At 39.4% G+C, this 19,311-nt stretch overlaps 1 protein-coding gene and 1 non-coding gene across 2 annotated transcripts in view; both read right to left on the bottom strand.

The window, feature by feature from the left end:
* The window catches only part of DCC (DCC netrin 1 receptor), a 631,926-nt gene that overhangs the window by 320,002 nt on the left and 292,613 nt on the right, over positions 1–19,311 (bottom strand). Inside the window, exon 9 of the mRNA XM_042961575.1 lies at positions 15,720–15,876. Coding sequence (XP_042817509.1) covers positions 15,720–15,876 — 157 coding nt within the window. The remainder of the gene's footprint in view (positions 1–15,719; positions 15,877–19,311) is intronic.
* LOC122232861 lies at positions 18,175–18,279 on the bottom strand. Its single transcript, XR_006210269.1, has one exon. It is a non-coding gene; the product is annotated as a small nucleolar RNA U13 (small nucleolar RNA).

Here is a 19,311-nt window from a genome sequence, read left to right as displayed (position 1 = left end):
TATCATTTAACAACTGTGGGGAAATGAGGGGCTTATTTGGATCATGGGCACTTTGGGTAGAAGATATAAGGCCATAAAGGAGAAGGGATGTTAGGCATTCAGAAACCACTGTGAGATGAATCTGTCAACTGCTGTGATATGTTTCCTAGAATCCAAGTAACATAGTTGTCATGAATGTCAGATTTGCATACCAAACTTCTTGGGTATCTATAAGGAAAAATGGCTTTCATAATCAACTTTATTCTGATACTACTAAAGAATTCAGCGGAAAGATCTGTGTTCCGGGACATGCTGGCATAATCTCTTGAACAGACATTCTTCAAAGGAAAAAGAGGCAAGAAAATCTGGGCACGTAAGAATGTCAAAGATCATCACTCACATACAAAAGTGGATGCTGGTTTTTATTATGAAGAGAAGAGTTTTAGGCTCCCATAATCTGTATGAGCCTTGAAAAAGTATCCCAAATTAATAACAGTCATGAATAAAAGTATACTCATTAAGTATACTCAATATTATACAAAGTGTGAATAAAGCATCTTTAGAAAATATTTCTATGGTAGCAATCTGGAGAAAAATACAATTTAAGCAAATAAAGGGTGCTTTCCCCACAAATAACTTCAATACAACTCTACCCCCCTACTCTAACCACATGCTAGCACTGCCCTGGGTTGACCACCAGTTTCTTCAATGTACACTCTTTTTTAAACTTTTTTAATGTTCATTCATTTTTGAGAGAGAGACAGAGCATGAGTGGGAGGGCCAGAGAGGGAGACACAGAATCCGAAGCAGGCTGCAAGCTCTGAGCTGTCAGCACAGAGCTTGACGTGGGGCTCGAACCCACAACGTGTGAAATCGTGACCTAAGCTGAATTGAAGTCAGATGCTTAACCGACTGAGCCACCCAGTCACCCATTCAATGTATACACTTAATGGTTTAATAATGATTTAATCGAAACACTTCAATTTATGTGCCACTTTTCAGAAATCTACTCATGTAATCAAAGTGAGGTCACAATGAAAATGTTTTTTAGACTGGAGTGGCTTCAGCATTCTTAAGTCTGGGGTTGTTCTTTCGGCTCTCTCAGTTTAGCTGAGCCTGAGTCCTCAAGTGCTAATTGGTGCCGTAAAATGTTTACCTCATAGGGTTTCTAGAGAATTGAATGAGATGCTGGAACCACATAAAGCAGTAGGCATGTGCCTGGTCGTCAACATGAAGTCTCACATCCATGATAGTAACTGCTGTTATTTTTATTATTATAACAAAATGCCACCATAATCTCATAGGAAATAAGTATTCTTGAGTCCAAGAAGAGGACTTTTCCACAAAGTATTCAGAACTAGAATATGAGGAGAGAAATTAATAAGAGGTACAACCCAGAAGAAGAAAAAAAATACATAAATGGGTTTCACTGAACTGTATGGGCTTGCTCCCCCCGCCCCCACCCAACCACCTCCCTCAAAAAAAAAAATAAACACCACTTTTAAAATATTTACTGTAAAGTTAATTTTGTTTTCTGAGATAAGTTAAATTTTAAAGGTGGTCATAACTAGGGGTACTGAACAAATTCTGATAATGAAAATAATATTTTGGGGGCGCCTGGGTGGCCTAGTCGGTTAAGTGTCCGACTGTGGCTCAGGTCACGATCTCACGGTTCATGAGTTTGAGCCCGGCATTGAGCTCTGTGTTGACAGCTCAGAGCCCGGAGCCTGCTTCGGATTCTGTCTCCCTCTCTCTCTGCCCCTCCCCCACTCACACTCTGTCTGTCTCTCTCTCTCTCTCAAAAAGAAGCAAACATTAAAAAAAATAGTATTATTTTTAAAAGGTGTAGGCTTCACGGACAGCACACTGAGAAGGAATCGGTGTTCCCTGAATTCACAACAGAGCCCTGTGAAATGTGACGTCCACACTGCTGGTGTCTGGCCTGTGTTGCCAGGCTGCTCTGGTGGTTCCTTGGGCCCTAGTGGAGGGACTTCAAACTGCTGAAGGCAGACAAATGTATTCTGGGAACCTGGTATTTCCTGCCTGTTGTCCCTCACAGATTGGTTCAGTTGTAAGCCCCAAAGACTTTCAGGCACTTTTGATCATTCCTTTCATGCTTTAATAGTTGAAAAATAAAATACCACAAATCATTCCCAACAAGTAAGTAAAACTCTTGAGTTTGGAAGGGCCATTTATTACTGGTCTCTGGTCTCACAATAAGCCACTGGCAGCCACCTGAAGTAGTCACACTCTCCAGAGTCTCCACGTTGGACCAGTTGGCAATTACAATTTACTCTCTGAACACTCTGGTCCACATTCCTCTGTGAATGGGCAAATAAACCAACTAGGTATTGAAGAACAAAGAATAATAGATGTTAGGAGTTTACCCAACCATTGTGTTTGCGGTGTTATGCCTGTCACTGTACCAACTATCTTCGGGAAAGTAGCAGGGGCTCAGACCAGCTGTCTCTTGGTGAAGTTCTCTCCTATGACTCTAAAGACGTAACTGCCCTTCAAATCCACAGAGCTCAGAATCATGGCTGTGGCATCAGCTGTATTATTGACAAAGTTTCATTCCTTCACTTCCGTTCCACCTGACTCTGAGTTGGCAGTGTGGAGCTCAGGCAGGTTCAAGATCAGTTGACTGAAGTAAAGGGAACAAGTCACTTGTGCCTTCTAGAATTCATTCACTATAAATTCATTCAGTGAAAATTCACACCAAATATAAATATAAAAAGTCTGTCTCCTCATGCTGGCTGAAACAACTGTAGGCAACTTGCCCTCCTCTTTTATATGGAGACCAAGAAGGGTTCACAAATAGGAGACATTCCTTTCTTGTAAATTCTACTTTTAGGTGCTGTGGGTTACCTGGTGGAGGTTTCTTAGGAAATAACTGCTATGTTCTTTTTTTTTTTTTATTTTTTTTTAACGTTTATTTATTTTTGAGACAGAGAGAGACAGAGCATGAACGGGGGAGGGTCAGAGAGAGGGAGACACAGAATCCGAAACAGGCTCCAGGCTCTGAGCTGTCAGCACAGAGCCCGACACGGGGCTTGAACTCACGGACCGCAAGATCATGACCTGAGCCGAAGTCGGCCGCTTAACCAACTGAGCCACCCAGGCGCCCCATAACTGCTATGTTCTAAAAGCACACACTTTGACCTAATAACGACAATGCTGCTGCTTTTCAGAAATCAGATGGCAAAGTCTTGGGTGCTGACACATTGTGAGCCATGAAGTCCAAGCTGGTAGTTGCACAAATTGCATTAAGACCTAACTCTGGGGGCACCTGGGTGGCTCAGACAGCTAAGCATCTGACTTTGCCTCAGGTCATGATGTCACAGTTCATAAGATTGAGCCCCACGTTGAGCTCTGTACTGACAGCTCAGAGCCCAGACCCTGCTTCGGATTCTCTGTCTCCCTCTCTTTCCTTGCCTCTCCCGCTTGTGCTCTGTCTTTGTTTCTCTCAAAAATAAATAATAAACATTAAAAAAAAATTCTTAAAGACCTAACTCCGGTTAGGCTGTATTCTCCTGAGCCTGAAACCAATTCCTTCTCTGGTTTGTACTTACAATGTATTACAATGTAATAGCTTTTCCTTTTCCTTTTTTTTTTTTTTTTTTTTGTCATTAGTTTTCCTCATTCTTTCTTTCCATTGATAAGAGATACTCTTCTAACGAATGTAATCTGTCAACTCCATGCCCCAAACATTGTGCTCGCTGCCATTTTATGGCTAATACATCTCAACTCCTTGTGGCAAGATCCAAAGACCTTCAAGATGTGGCCCAAACCTTTTCACACTTACCTACAATGAGTGACGAGGCTCTACAACACCATAGCCATCTCTGCCTCCCCGGCTATTGCCATTCTGCCTTTCATTAGTTTAGTTTAGTTTAGTTTAGTTTAGTTTAGTTTAGTTTCATTTATTCTGGAGTTATATTCTCCTGACTCATAGTTCCTTCTCACTTTGGTAAAAGCTTGTTCATTCTTCAAATCCAATTCAAATGAAATCACTTGCTGGACATTTCCTACCATCATGTCCTCTGATTCCAGAAGCATTAAATCTCTCCCTTTCATGCTTTTGCTGCTCTTGGTTTATAGATCTATTATAGCACATATCACATGGTATTAATAGACATGCCTGTCTTTAACTCAATTGTGAATTACTTTAGAAGAGAAGCCACATTCCATTCACATTTTGTTGGCACTCAGCATATATACCCACTAAAAACTAGCTATGTTGCTGGGGCTCACAAATTTTTAAATGAATGCATAAATAAATGTAAAAAATTAATAGAATAACTGCATAACATTCCCACACAGTGTGATCTCCAGAATGTTTAGAGAGCTGGATTCAATTCCATTTTTCCACCTCAACTTAGTTGTGTGGCCTTTGGCATGCCACCTCACCTTCCTAGTTCTTGTTTTCATTATTTGAAAACAGGGCGGGATCTACTCAAAGGAGACTTTCTAATCTAATATTCTTTGTTGGGAATAGAAAATTGTGTGTGTGTGTGTGTGTGTGTGTGTGTGTTTTCATTGCATTCAGCACTTCTGCATTTACATTTCAGAAGTGCAATTTAAGCATAACACTGTTTCTTACTGGATCATTTATAACATATCCCTAGTGTACATATTAAGTAAACATATATTGTCTTGCCCAAGTGCACCAGGATGTTAACATTTAGTTACAGGTGTGAGGTGAGCAAACAATGCTGTCTTGAGGTATCAGACACCTAATTAGTTGCTTCAACGGGATGAGTCACACTAATGGTGATTTATAGGGAAGGAACTATGCTATTTCTAATGGAAAGATTTTTAGCAACCCCTTTTTATCCATTCCATTTTCACATTCATTTCTTTAGTGAGGACAAGAATGGTACAATGATGAGAAGATTTCAAAACTGAAATCTGGTGTTTACTAGAATAGGGCTCAAAGCAATAGCAGCAACAGTTACCCAGTGCTATACTCCTCATGATTTCAGAACCAGAGAGTTTGGAATCAAGTGCTATCTTGAAGGAAAAGCAGTTTCAGAGACGACTTACCGCCAGATAAAGCTTAATGGAAAATGGAGATCCTCTATTGGGTCAGAGGGAGTTTTGACTAAACTTTGGCTAAGAATTCTGTTTCTTGTTGAATTTTTAAACAGCATAGTGCAAGGAACAGACTTGTGAAAAGTTTACTTTAATATATCTCTGTTTCAGTGCCTGCTAAGTGCCCAAGACACTAGTGACATAACAAATAGCTGCTGCAACAAAACATAAAAAAAATCTATCTTTTCATGGAAAAAAAAAAAAGCTTTTTGTTTCAAGTTGTTTATTTTGTTTAGTTTCAGCCTCTGCCCCTTAATAAATATGACTCAGTTCTGAGACCTCTTCTTGGTTTTATTTCTCTTTGGGGTGGGGGGATGACCCATTTCTCCTTTTCTAGCTTCAGTCTACATCCATATGCTGACAAATTCCTGACACAGATACATATTTCTGGCCCAAACTTCTTCTCTGAGCTCCAGCCAGTTTCCTTCTTCTGAAGGCTCTACTTGACATACCCACTTGAATGTACGTAAAAACCAACACGTCTGAAGCTGAATTTATCATCTGCGTTTTCAAATCTGGGTCTTTTCCGGCATCCTAATGTCAGTGAGTTACCCTCCCATCCTTCCATTTAAATAAGCCAGAACACTAGGAACTGTCCTTGAACACATCTGTTGTCTCACCATGAATGTCAATCTGTCACCTGCTCCTATCAATTTCACTTCCTAAATATCTCTAGAATGATATGTTTCTACTGCTCCATCTCTAGTGATCCAGCCTCAGTTTGATCCACCATCATTTATTGCCTGGACTTCAGCTATAGCCTCAGTGGCTTTCTGACATCCACTCAGCCGACCACACTGGTCTAACTTCCGCTCTGCAGCAATAGCCATCTTTTTAAAATACAGATCTGACCATGGCATAGACACCATGCGCTTTCCATCTCTCCTAAAGCACATTCCTTTCCTTCAGGCTCTTAATTCAGTGTGCAGTTATATATGTTTCAGTGGAACAATCCTCTCAGCGTTGCTCACCTGCCACCAAAAAGACTGTTGGCTTCTCTATTCTTCCCAACACAGAGCTGGACACACAGGCAACTCACAAGTGAATAAAGGGTCATTCATTTGTATATGGCATTTATACAGAGCATGTTTTATTTTTCAGTATACCCTAAGTCCATTGGAGGAATTAAATCACCATTCTCTTATTCAATGATCTCAGAACATTTTGACGTAGAAAGGGCAGGGTTTTACATTCTACAGAGAAGCAGAGTGAAAGGGGGACTAACTTTGCCAGCCTTTAGGCCAGGACCAGAACACGGAGCTTTGGAATCTGAGTCTTGCTGTCTTTCCTTCACAGCACCCTCCCTTCATAAGCAGTTTCATCAGCTGCACAGTCGTCAGCACTGGGGAGCAGGGAAAGAATACGTAAATGCCATGGTGAGAATGTAATGCGCGATGAATTCTAAAATGAATCCTCTGTGTCAATCATGAAAAGGTGGCCTCTAATCCTGAGCGGTGAGCAGAGGTTTTCTGAGGCAGCATAAAGCAATGTAAACCATACAGGTCTGCAAGTTGGAAGACCCAGTCCAGCCTTTGTTCTGCCACAGAATGGGTGTGTGACCTTGAGCAAGTCAGGGGCTATCTTGGAGTCTTCCCTGCTTCATTTGCAAAAAGAAGATGCCGGTCCCTGGTCCCTTATCTGCCTACCTCACAGGGTCATTGTGAGGATTAAATTGAATGATGCTCATGAAAATGTTTTAATTCTCTCATCTGAACTCCCGCAGTGCTTCCCGTGTGCCTCTTTTAGGAAATATCTTTTATTTTGTATGGTACAGTAACAAGATCGCTGGACTAGAAACCTTGCATTTAAATCTTTCTTCTAATATTTACTAGTTGTGTGGCTTCTTAGGCAATGTTTTTTAGATTTTCTGAACAGAGCAAGGCATGGAGATCTATAAAATGGAAATTATCATACCTGCCTTATCTGAGGATCAAATGGGCAAATGTGTGTAAAACGATAAGGTCCCCTTTAAATACAAATTGGGGAACACTTATATTTCATTGATTTTATTTCTTTTTTTCAATGTTTATTTATTTTTCAGGGAGAGAGAGAGAGAGAGAGAGAGAGAGAGCAGGGGAGGGACAGAGATAGATGGAGACATAGAATCTGAAGCAGGCTCCAGGCTCTGAGCTGTCAGCACAGAGCACGATGCAGGGCTCTAACCCACGGACAGTGATATCATGACCTGAGCCAAAGTCAGAGACTTAACCAATGGAGTCACCCAGGCACCCCACACTGATTTTTATTTCTAACGCACGCAATAATTTGCACGGAGAACTGGCTAACAAGAATTGAGTGCTTTTGGACACCAGGCAATAAGCAAATGTTTTAGGTACTAGCAGTTTTTAAAGTCGTCATAACTTTACATGTCAGTTACTATTATTATCCCATGTGAGCAATCTAAAGCACCAGTAATTATCCCAGGGCCACGATGCCAGTGAAAGTCTGAGCCAGGACTAAAATCCATGCAGTTGAATTCCATAGCCACATTACTTTAACCTTTTGGCTACACTGTTGTCACACTCCATAAGTAATTTTAGATTAGTGAATGGGAACTATAATGTTCTATACATGCATAAAAAGTTTGCTACTGCATTTATAACTGGTAAATAAATGATGGAAATCAACTTAGCCATTAAGTCATAAAACTATTGGGAAGAAGCCTATAGGGTAAATTCTTGTCATAATTCTGAAAATATCAAGAAAGCCAGATTCTCTTCCAGGTTAATCCAGCAACTATGTTAGGAGCAAGTTGGTGTAATGATTCACAGAACACCTGTTTTGGAATCAGGTCGGCATTACATCCTGGTTCTACAACTTACTATCTGTATACCAGAAATGTAAGTGGTCTTCTTTAAGACTCATGTGGATAATGTTTTGTTGTGAGGATGAAATAAATTAATTTATGTAAGATGCTTAGCCTGGCATCTGCCACAGTAAGTATTATTGAATACTCAATAGTGCTCGCTCTCATCACGGATGCTTACTCTGTGGCCTTAGGCATGTGACTTACCCCTCCTCTATCAGTTTCTAAATGTCTAAGTAGCAAGAAGTTGTACTATGATTTCAACAATCACTTTCAATTCTAACAAGTTTTAGGTACAAGGAGGGGATAGTTGGATATCTGTGAAGCAATCGAATCTCTGTGAATCCTGGCTTTCAGGTTCTGGAATTTATGCTGCTCTCTCACTTATGAAATGAAAGCACCCAAGGGGCTGAATAAAAAAAAAGTGTTAACTATGGTACTTGCGTTATTGACACCATTAACCAGTCAGACAGATTAATGATAATCTGAGCTAGAGTAATTTGCCTGACAAACTCATTGCTAGTCTGAGGCAAATGTTAAATCCACCACCTTTTAAAAAGCTATTGTGTTAAGGAGCTAAATAAACCTCTATGAGCAGATAAGCACCACGGCTAACCATTCAGAGACATATGGCATATATTCACTCTAGTTGAGAGCGAGAAAATGAACAGTGATATTGGAATCAAATTTCAAAATCAACTTTTATTTTCTCTCAATTAAAAAAAAGGTTTTTATTGAACTGCATCAGCTTATTCATCTTCCTCAGTAAAATAACTTGTTTTAGGGGCGCCTGGGTGGCTCAGTCGGTTAAGCGTCTGACTTCGGCTCAGGTTATGATCTCATGGTTTGTGAGTTCGAGTCCCACGTTGGGCTCTGTGCTGACAGCTCGGAGCCTGGAGCCTGCTTCAGATACTGTTTCTCCCTCTCTCTCTGCCCTTCCCCCGCTCACACTCTGTCTCCGTATCAAAAATAAATTAAAAAATAATAATTTGTTTTACTTGTTAAAAAACTGTCTATTAAGAACCACATCTGTCTCTCTGCCACCTTTATTGTATTAGTCCCAATCAGTAAGTGTCTACAGAAGTCATGATACTAGACACTGGGGATGGAATTATAAATAAGATCTAGTTTTAGTCATCAGAGGGGGAACAGGCAGGTACTCAAACACAAAACTGGACAAAAGGTAGGAATAATCTAATAGTAATCAAAGTATGAGGGGAGGATAAAGGAGAAATTAATGACTTCTGAGCCTGAGAACTGTGGAGAGTTTCACATAGTAGCTGACATTTCAGTTAGGGTTTCAATTCAACAAAGATTTTGTGAGTGTTTATTGTGGGTTACATATTGACCTAGGTACTAAGAATAGCTCAGTGAATAAAGGAGGTAAGAACATCCCTGCCCACAGGAAGCTTATATTCTGGAGTTAAGAAAGGGGAAACATGAAAAAATAAGTAGGAGGTGATAAAGCTGTGGATTAAGAAAATATATATGAATTAAAAAGGGCATAGGGAATGATAAGGGCCAGGTAAGGCATCCAGGAGAAGGTGCCACTTCACCAAAGACTAAGTGGAAGTTACAGATGATCCACATGGATGTCAAAGGGAGGAGCATTCTAGGCAAGCTGAACAAAATCTTGAGGGAGGAGGATTCTTGGTATATTTAGGAACTACAAGGAAGTCAGTGAGGCTGGAGAGAAGTGAACAAAAAGGTAAATAGCAAGAATAAGTGATGAGACCAGGAAGTGACAATGGCCCAGATCAGGAAGGATTTCTGCTTATTCTATGAATGAGATAGAGAGTTACTGGAGGGTTTTGAAGCATAAAGATAATAGGATCTAAGGTATGTTTTAAAAGATTTACTCCAAGTGTTGTGGTGAGAACAGCTTTGAAAGGTTATTGCAATAGTTTAGATGAGGCTTGATGGTAATAAAAGAGGGAAAGAAGTGATAAGATTCAGTATATATTTTATTTTTATTTATTTGTTTGACTTTAATTTTTTACTATGAAAAATTTTAAGTAACACAAAACTAGACAGAATAATATGATGACCCACTTTATTCCCATAACTCAGCTCAAAACTGAAAATCATAGCCAGTCTTTATTATTATTTTGTAGCAAATACCAAGTATTATATTGTTTCGTGGATTCAGGATGCATTTTGACAGTGCTGCAAAGACTTGAGGTTGTTTTTGGTTATAGAATATAAGAAAAAGAAAAGAATTAACAATTACTCCAAGGTTTTTTGCTTGAGTTATGAGAAATACGTAGATTTCACTGAGATGGAGAAATCTCTGAAATAATAAAGTCTTTGGAGGGGGATTGAAGGAAACCAGGTATTTGGTTTTGTTGATAAGTTGTAGATGCTCATAAGAAATCAAGAGAAATCAAAAGAAGGAATCTGGATGTATGATTCAGGACTACAGGTAAAATTTTAACACCAAAGATACAATTTGGAAGATATCGGCATACTGACAAAATATAAAGTCACAAATGGGGAAAAAAGAGATCTTCAAAGCCTAGGATCTGGAGTAATCCAATATTCACAGGTCAGGGAGATTTGAGGTAAATCTTAGATTACTTAGATTAGAGTAGAACCAGGAAAGTGTGTGTAATAGAACCCAAGGGGACAATAAATGTCACTAAAGGGGTAGTGATCAAATATGACAAAATTTGCTTACTGACCAAGTAATGTCAGAACTGGGAATTAACTATTGAGTTTAGCAACATGGAGGTCATTGGTGAATCTAGAAAAGAGCAGTTGCAGTGAAATGCTAAGGACAGAACCATGATTGGAATATGAAAGAAGGTAGTGGAATGATGTTAGACAAATCAAGGAATGTTGCTATTAAAGGGAATAGAGAACAGAGTGGTAGAGGAGGGAAAAATAGAATTGAGGGAAAATTTGTTGAGATGGAAAATACAACTGCATGCATGTATGATGATGGACATGATCCACCAGAGAGGGACAAACTGATAATGGGGGGAGAGGAAGAATAGCTTAAGCTTTGAGGTTTTGTTTTAAGAAAGGATGGAATCCAGAGCATGGCCAGTTTTTTTAATAGAAATTTGAGGAGATAAATTATATGCTTAAAGACAAGCGTGGGTATGTAACTCAGACATGGAAGTTTGTACAACTCTCCTTCTGATTGCTACTATTTCTAGGAAATTAGAAGCAAGGTCAACTAAGAGTAAGGGAAAGAGTAAAAATGTTGGAGATTTGAGAAGAAAAGAAAAGGTGTGAAATATAAGTAGGAGCATGTTGTGAGAAAGACTGCCTGATATATGTAATATAATCTCTAGCAGCATTAAGGGGCAACTTAATATGAGTAGTTTTGAATTTAAAAACTAGTCAGCATAATTATACATTTTCTTCTAGTTACATTCAGCTACAAGAGACAAGTAGAGAGTAGGTAGAAAATAACATTTATTTGAGTTGGCTTTTGCCAAGAAATTAACATGAAATTAAAAAACAGCAAGCAAAACTTTGGGGTGTATCAGTGTTTATAATAATAAGGCAGGGGTTTTAGCTGTTTAATAAGTGAAGGGAAACATAAAGGATGAGGGACCAAGAAAACACTGCACCGTTTGAGCTTCATTTTTGGCCTCTTTTCCGTATTTTCTCTGAGCTCACACTATTCTGGGTCCCCCTATTCTGCCTAGGTACAGTGACTTCCCTGGATGCTTTGCTTAAATTTCTTCAATTAATTCTCATAGAAATTCTGAGAGGTATAATTCATCTTCCTTTTGGCCAGCATAGCAGAGAGATGTTATTCCTGTCTTTAACATAATTAAATGTTCAAAAGTCACACATCTGGTAAACAATAGTACCATTTTTAAATCTAGCCATTTAGACTTAAGTGATATATATAAATGTTTATTTATTTTTGAGAGAGAGAGAGCATACGAGCAGGGTAGGGACAGAAAAAGAGGGAGACACAGAACCTGAAGCAGGTTCCAGGCTCCAAGCTGTCAGCATAAAGCTTGATGTGGGGCTCGAACCCATGAGCTGCAAGATCATGACCTGAGCTGAAATTGGACACTTAACTGACTGAGCCACCCAGGTATCCATAGATTTAAGTGACATATTTATAACCATTATAGGTTATAGGAACTACACTCTACCTATATATAGATTGGATATAGACTTCCATTCAAAGGACTTGGTAAATTACTATGTGCATGTCTTTATCTAGAAATTTTGCAATATTTAAATTTAAGAACATTCACATTTTTTTCATAGCAGAGGAAGTAATCCAAACTGTATTTCAGACAAATAACTAGAGACAATGAGGAGGATGGATTAGAAGGCAAGAAGCTATTGTCAGAGATCAGATCAGTGGTGATGGAGATAATACAGGGGGCATGGCTGAGATGTGGCCAAGGTAGACGTGACAAGACAGGATGACTAATGGCAGAGCTGAGAGGCCGGGAGAAGTAAAATATGACATGGGTTTTTTGCTTAGCCAACAGGATGGAAGGTACTAACATAAACGAATAAAAAAGAGGAAAATATACTTAAGGAGGAGACAATGAGTATAGTTTGGGGAAGGGTAAATTTAAGGTGACTCCAGGAAATCCATGTGGCAACATATAGACAACTGGGCAAGAATTATTACCTGTGGTTTTGGGCAGCTGTGCACACTGAGATCCAAAGACTCATCATAAAGCCACAAAGAGCTGGAGATAAGACTAAAACAAATGCCTGCTTCTTTGTGGTAATAAGTAATCTTAGGAAACATAGGCTATATGTGTAGTACATATATTTCTTTCATTTTAAAGTCAGGTCAAATTATAAGAGAAAATAGAAACTTTAACATGATATACTTTATTGCTGTGGACTAGAAAAGAGAGCATTTTGAGACACAGCATGAGAGAAGTTGTACTGTTCTTTCTGATTATCATGCTATACTAAATACCACTCTGGCTAAACCAAGCTATATTGTCCCTTTTGAATCTTGAGTTTAAAGCACTCACGCATTTGAGAGACTAGACTAAGCCTCACACTTAAATCCTGGCTTCTCCCCTCTAGTTTATTCCTCCACAGAAGAATGAATGGTGGGGCACCTGGGTGGGTCAGTCGGTTGAACGTCCATCTTCGGCTCAGGTCATGATCTCAGTTGGTGGGTTTGAGCCCTGCGTTGGGCTCTGTGCTGCTAGCTCAGAACCTGGAGCCTGCTTTGGATTCTGTCTCCGTCTCTCTGTCCCTCACCTGCTTGCACTCTCTCTCTCTCTCTCTCTCAAAAATAAATTAAAAAAAAACATTTTAAAAAATGAATGAATGAATGAGTGAATATGGTGAAAGCCAGGATTACTGTGAGCTCAGCCCTGCGAACAAGAGGATCCCTCTAGGACACTTGTCATTTCTGCCTGTCTTTCATTCTACTTCTCTCTGTTCCTTTCTTTTTGACTCTCCCTCTCTAGTTCCCCCATGCTGCCACCACACCCAAAATATTCCATCTATGTAGAAGTATCATACAGGTTACAATTCCCTTGGCTGGTAAACTTTACAGAAAGTGAACGTAGTTCTCATTCAAGGATGAAAGAAGCTGCCACATTCCAGAAACCCCTGTCTCCTGTTTAGTGTCCAGTTTAGACTGGTTATATATAAGAGGAAGTTTAATGTGGAAGGGAAGACTTGGAACTCAGGACTTAGCCAAATCAACAGATAGACATTTATATAGACCCTAGTTGCCCTACCCAAATCCTCATCTGTTTAAGGACATAATGATGATGTTCCGCACTTATGTGAGAGGCACAGCAGATCTGCAGAGTGCATTTGTCAATAGATGCTCTTCTGTACAGAATCTTGGGATTTGGCAACACAATGTTTCTCTGAAACAAATTGAGTTTTAACATGCTGATCTCTTCGATTGCCTTTAATTGGCAATCCAGAAAACCCAATAGTTGATGAAGTAGACAGAAAGTAAAAAATGCCCAAAGAATAGAATGGAAAGGTCTATTCCAAAAGCTTCCTTGCTTTTCTGATTCCTTTTTTTAAAAATGTTTTATTTCAATCTCAGTTAGAAATACAATGTAATATTAGTTTTTGGTGTCTGATTCCTTCTAAGTGAAATGCTTATGGAGTGGCTTTATGCTTTAGTCTTAAATAAAATTCCCCAAAGACCGAACATGCTTATATTCAAATGCACTTGCTCAAATGTCAATAATTAATAATATATAATAATGATACCAATTATATAGGCATTCAAGTAAATATTACAAAGTGCCATTTAAAACAGTATGGCAAACTAAGTATTATGTGAAAAACCTTTCTGTTATGGCACACTTAAAATGTTGGGTAAATTATTCAAAGTCTTTTTTTATTTAAAAAAGTGGGGTTTTTTTTATCCGTAATATACAGGCAGCAAAATAAGAGAATTATCATAGTGAGTAAGCAGACTTATGGAGCTGGTATTTGCCTGATGGTATGTGCCTATCAATAGAAGTCTAGAGCTAGGAGTTTTAGTAACCAATAGGAGAAAAGAATAGGAAATGAAGCTTGCAGATAAAGTAGGGTATATGGTTTGATTAGAGAGCCTCACATACAGCAAAGATCCTGAAAGAGCAAATCTCAGAGGGTGAAGTAGAAAAGGAAATTAGCCTCCTGAGAGAACTGGCGAATGTACAATCTCAGCCTTAGCTTAGTTGAAACAGAACAACCACAAAAAAATCTGAGAATTCCTTATCACAAGTCTGCATTTACTCATGTGAGTTGATGTGTTAAAAATAGCAGAAAAACAAATGTTATCCTATTTAATGGACTTTCTCATAAGCAATAAAATATCAGCATGAGACCCATATGGAGCAAGTAAACTTTAACAAAATTCTGGTTTATCATGCTTTCATTTTGGTAAAGCACATCGTCCCATAAGATTGTTCTTTAATACTTGGTCTCAAAAATTCCCTCAGAAAAATTTCTAAGGATTAGAGTTAACAATCAAGAATCACCTATACATGAAAAGAAACAAGCTACTATGAGGAAGAGTAAGCAGAAACAAATAGCTGAATTAGACTCACAAGGACTGCAGATATTAGAGTAATCAAACATAGAATATAAACTAAGTAAGTTTAATAATTTAAAGAAATATAAAGAGATATTACACAGTTTACTCCTATAGAAGTGATTGGAATTTATCCAATATCTACATTACGCTTACAAATAAAACTTCAAAATCTTAAAATCATGAAATATTTCAAGGAGAAAATGTTGAGAAAAATCAAGAATGGTAATCTTAAAACTAGACATATACAGATCACATTTGCCTACAAGTGACAAGTGAAAAGAGGAATAACATTTCTACCAAATACTAGACACTCTTGTATGACATTACATATGTATAATCCTAACAAAAACTTTGTAAGCTAAAGTATTATTTACTCTTTATTACACAGTAAAGTCAGGCTCGAAGAAGTTATGTGGTTTTCTTGAGATCACGTGATGTCAGTGACAGAATTGGGATTACAACCTGGCCACTGTGGTTCTCTCATACCCTGTTCTATCAATATGCAGCCAAATTCTGTTCTCTGTTTATTACTTTGAAAACCAAGGACATAAAAAACCTAATTACCATAAATTCATATGCTTGTCTTTTTTCAAGGAAGTTTCTGATAAATGATTTCATTTGATTCTATAAACAATCCCATTAGAACACACACACACACACACACACACACACACACACAGAGGCAATGGAGATATATCATCTCCACTTACTAATGAGTGATGGGCAGAGCTGAGATACCACATGGTATCCAAAGTCCCTTCTCAAGATCCCCTGCAGGTGCCTTTATGTCACAGTATACATCTAAAGAGGTGACAGATTGATACTGGTATGACCTACCTGTTGTCACCTTCTCTGGAGAAAAAGACCGTGAAGGTTTGAATGTTCCCTTTTGCTTCTGCAGGTGGGCGCCAGCTGAGACGGACAAACCGACTGGAAACCAACACGGGGACCACATCTCTGGGAGCAGAAGGGAGGACACTGGAGCTTGGGATAGCTAGGAAGGAAGGAGAGGAGGTGGTCAGAGATGTTGGTACCATGGGTGGGAGATACGCAGGAAGGCAGAGCAGACCCATTAGCAAACATAGAATGATCCATTCATAGATTATAAAGGAAGGAAGAAAACCAAGGAAAGCAAACAAACAGTAAATGGAATCAAAGCTCTATTAGAATTTCTTGAAGCTTATGAAAGGGTGGGTAATTAATAACATATATGGTTCTACTGAATATTTGTCCAGTTTCCATTACTCATGGGATCCAGGACCATTAGCAAGTGTTCTGTTCAGGCATGATGCAGAGGAACATAGCCATGGACAAGTGCCTCAGGTAACCAAGCAGTTATTACAAAAACCTCATTCCACTCAGAGCCTGTTCACCCTGTTTTAGATACAGTTTGAAGGAATATCAAATCAAAGTCATGGAAGCTAACAAAAAGTAGAAAGAATTCTTATAGACTACCTGCTAGAAAGGAAATTACAGGAAAAAAAATTCTACCAGACATAAAGACATACAATTGTCCAATGCTTGTAGGGTACCACTGCATGTATAGCAAAATTTGGCAAATTGTTATTCACAGGAATAAATCATCCACAATTGGAGAACTCATTTTTTAAATATTTGGGGCATTTACAATCTGTAAATAAATTTTCTATCAGATGTGTGTTTGTATGTGTATGAATTCATTATTCATTCTCTTATTTTTTCAAGTCTCCAAGGGGAGGAAACGTGTTTCACCCTGACAGGGGATGTCTATCCCTAAAACACAATGACACATTTGCCTACTTTTAATCTTCAAACTGGATTGTGTGGGCTGCTTTCTTCAGTTCTTTTCAAAGTTAGTCTCCATCCTTGCATTCACTTTCTCCAAGGGCTGGCTGAATCACTATTCCTGCTGTGCACTACACTCCTATTAGCTGGAAAATCTACTGGGGTGAGGGAGCCTATCTTCATTCCCAGTGGTTCCAGAAATATTATCAATTGACAATGCATACCAGTTATATAGGAGAAGAAGTTTTCCAGAGCTGCAGAAAGCTTTCAAAGTTATTCCTGGCCCCGTAGATACTTAGCACTTCTTTATAGGTGAAAGTCCCCCTTACTTTTTTGGTCAACATAGTATTTGAAACAAATGGTAGACTGGTAGCAAGTTAGTCAATCTTTTATGGCAGAGTGGTAAGGGGAGGGAGAAGATTGATGCCTGGACATGTAGCATCTGTCTCAAAAATGTGGGTGATATGAAGCTTCCTGATAAAAACCTACACTTCCCCACAACACGGACATCTCAAACTAGCACACTGAAGTGAATTTATCCTCCCCACCACCTTCACTGCCCACTCAGCCTGCTTCTCCCCACTGGGCCACTCAACTCAGTTGTGTCTACACTGTTCTCTCAACTGTACAGCCCAGAAACCGAACAGGTATCCCCACCCTTGACTCTCTCTCACTCATTCCTTCTAGGATTCCCCCTGTTGGACATCAGGTAAATCTACTCTGTGTTAGCTCCACTTACACACTTAGAGCCCCACCGTCATTTTGTCTTGTCAGAACTGCCACAGCTGTCTTCAAGCATCTCTGCTCTCCTTGCTCTCATCTCTCTCAAATGTATTCTCTGGACAGCCTCCTGAATAAGCTTGTAAAAAGACACATCTGGTCATATCCATCTACTATTAATTTATCCTCCGTGTCTACTCTTTACCTCAGGGAATCTCCAAACTTCAAAATCAGCCTACTGGCCTGGCTCCTGTTTATCACTTTTCTTAGTTTGGCTTCCTCCACAAAGAGGTCCTAAGAAAAGGATTTAAAACAAATCGTTTATTTGGAAGCTGATCCAAGGAACCACCGGGAAGTTGGGAAGTGAGACAGCAGGGAGTGAAGGCTAGAAAAAGTGAATTATCTGGCAGTCAGCATACTAGGAAACTGAACGGCAACTCCACTAGGGACTCTGGGGGCCAGTGTGGCATAGGCCTCAAAGTTATCTGTTCTGAGGCAAACAAGCCGAGATATTTATCTACCACTCTCCCACCACTGATTGAGGGTGATTCCAAGGGCATTAGCTTTCCTGCACAATAGCTTAGTGTGTTCCTATTGCCAGAAAAATACCATTTTGGGGAAAGGCTTGCAAGGTTTCCACAGTAAGCAGCATCCGTTAGCTCTACTCATCCAAAAAGTATTCACAGAGTGCTTATCCAATGCCAGCCCTTCTAGGCCCAGAGGGGACAGTAGTGAACAATAGATGAAGGCATTCCTCATGCAGTTCACATGGAGGTTCCCTGGCTCCCCCCCCTCCCCCCGCTACACACCTCATTTTGGGTAATGTGCCGAGGTCATAACAAAGTTTGAGGGAAGCACATGTCACACGACAACGTGAACACCCAGTCGTCACATCTGTAAACGACAAGAGGATCTGAAGGCTCCCTGGCTTTTTGCTGCTTGCACTAAGCAGGCTCTCTCCATGAGGATACACGGGTGATTCCCTAAAGCCTTCACACAGTAGCTCCCACTCTACCAGACCCATCTCGTCCACCTAACTCCTGCTATCCCCTGTCACTTAGTTTAGTGTCGTTTCCTCTGGAAAGACTGATCCAAAGTATTTGCAAAATATCTAACAGATGATAGTTAATATCTATTATATAACAGGCATGTCCCAAGATCAATAAAATAATACAGAAACTTATTTGAAAGTAGGGTTCAACCTGACAGTAAACGAAATGTGCATTAAAATAAAATCTAAAAAAGTCTGTCAGGATAAAGCGCCTTTAAAAAAAATCTGTCACAGTAGCAAGACTTTAAAGAATGTTAGTATCTACAGTTGGCCAGGATGTGACACTCTCTTACACTGTCAGTTGAAGTTTGTAAGAGTACAGTCTTTTTAGCAGTTCACTTGGCAAAATCCTTTAAAGTGAAAAATATTCATACCATCTGACCAAACATTCTCAGGTCTATAAATTTATCATTTTAAAAAACCTTAAGTAACCCCTGCATCCTTGTGAAATCATAGCTCATTTTCTCCAAATGTAATCCCTATACATCTTACCAGTTTAAAGTAAATGGGATCCTTACACGACTTTTTTTTTACAAAAGATTTTCTAAAAAGCAAATGTGATCAATGGTGACTTGCAAAAACCTTTTGAGAACTCTCAAGAAGTTAAGACAAATGACTTGGAAGAGAAAAGGGGACAAATCTTCAGTTCCTTTTTCCTCAAAAGCACCTCACGTAGAGACGGTATCACATCAGAAATGAGTTGACTTCCCCACCCACTCAGGGGCTGCCTAGAAGCCGAGCAATGAGAGCCTGCACACAGATGCCGTTCTCCTCAGGCCTCCAGGAGTGCCTTCTCACAGAGCTAGTCTAGATGCAGATGACACAGATAAAGCTCAGAATAGAATGAATCGCGGACTCTTTTTCCCCAGTGTAAACAGTCCTAGTCTGAAAAGG

Source organism: Panthera tigris, chromosome D3, assembly GCF_018350195.1.
Source record: "Panthera tigris isolate Pti1 chromosome D3, P.tigris_Pti1_mat1.1, whole genome shotgun sequence".
Taxonomy (NCBI): domain Eukaryota; kingdom Metazoa; phylum Chordata; class Mammalia; order Carnivora; family Felidae; genus Panthera; species Panthera tigris.
This window is presented reverse-complemented; position numbering and strand designations above follow the sequence as displayed.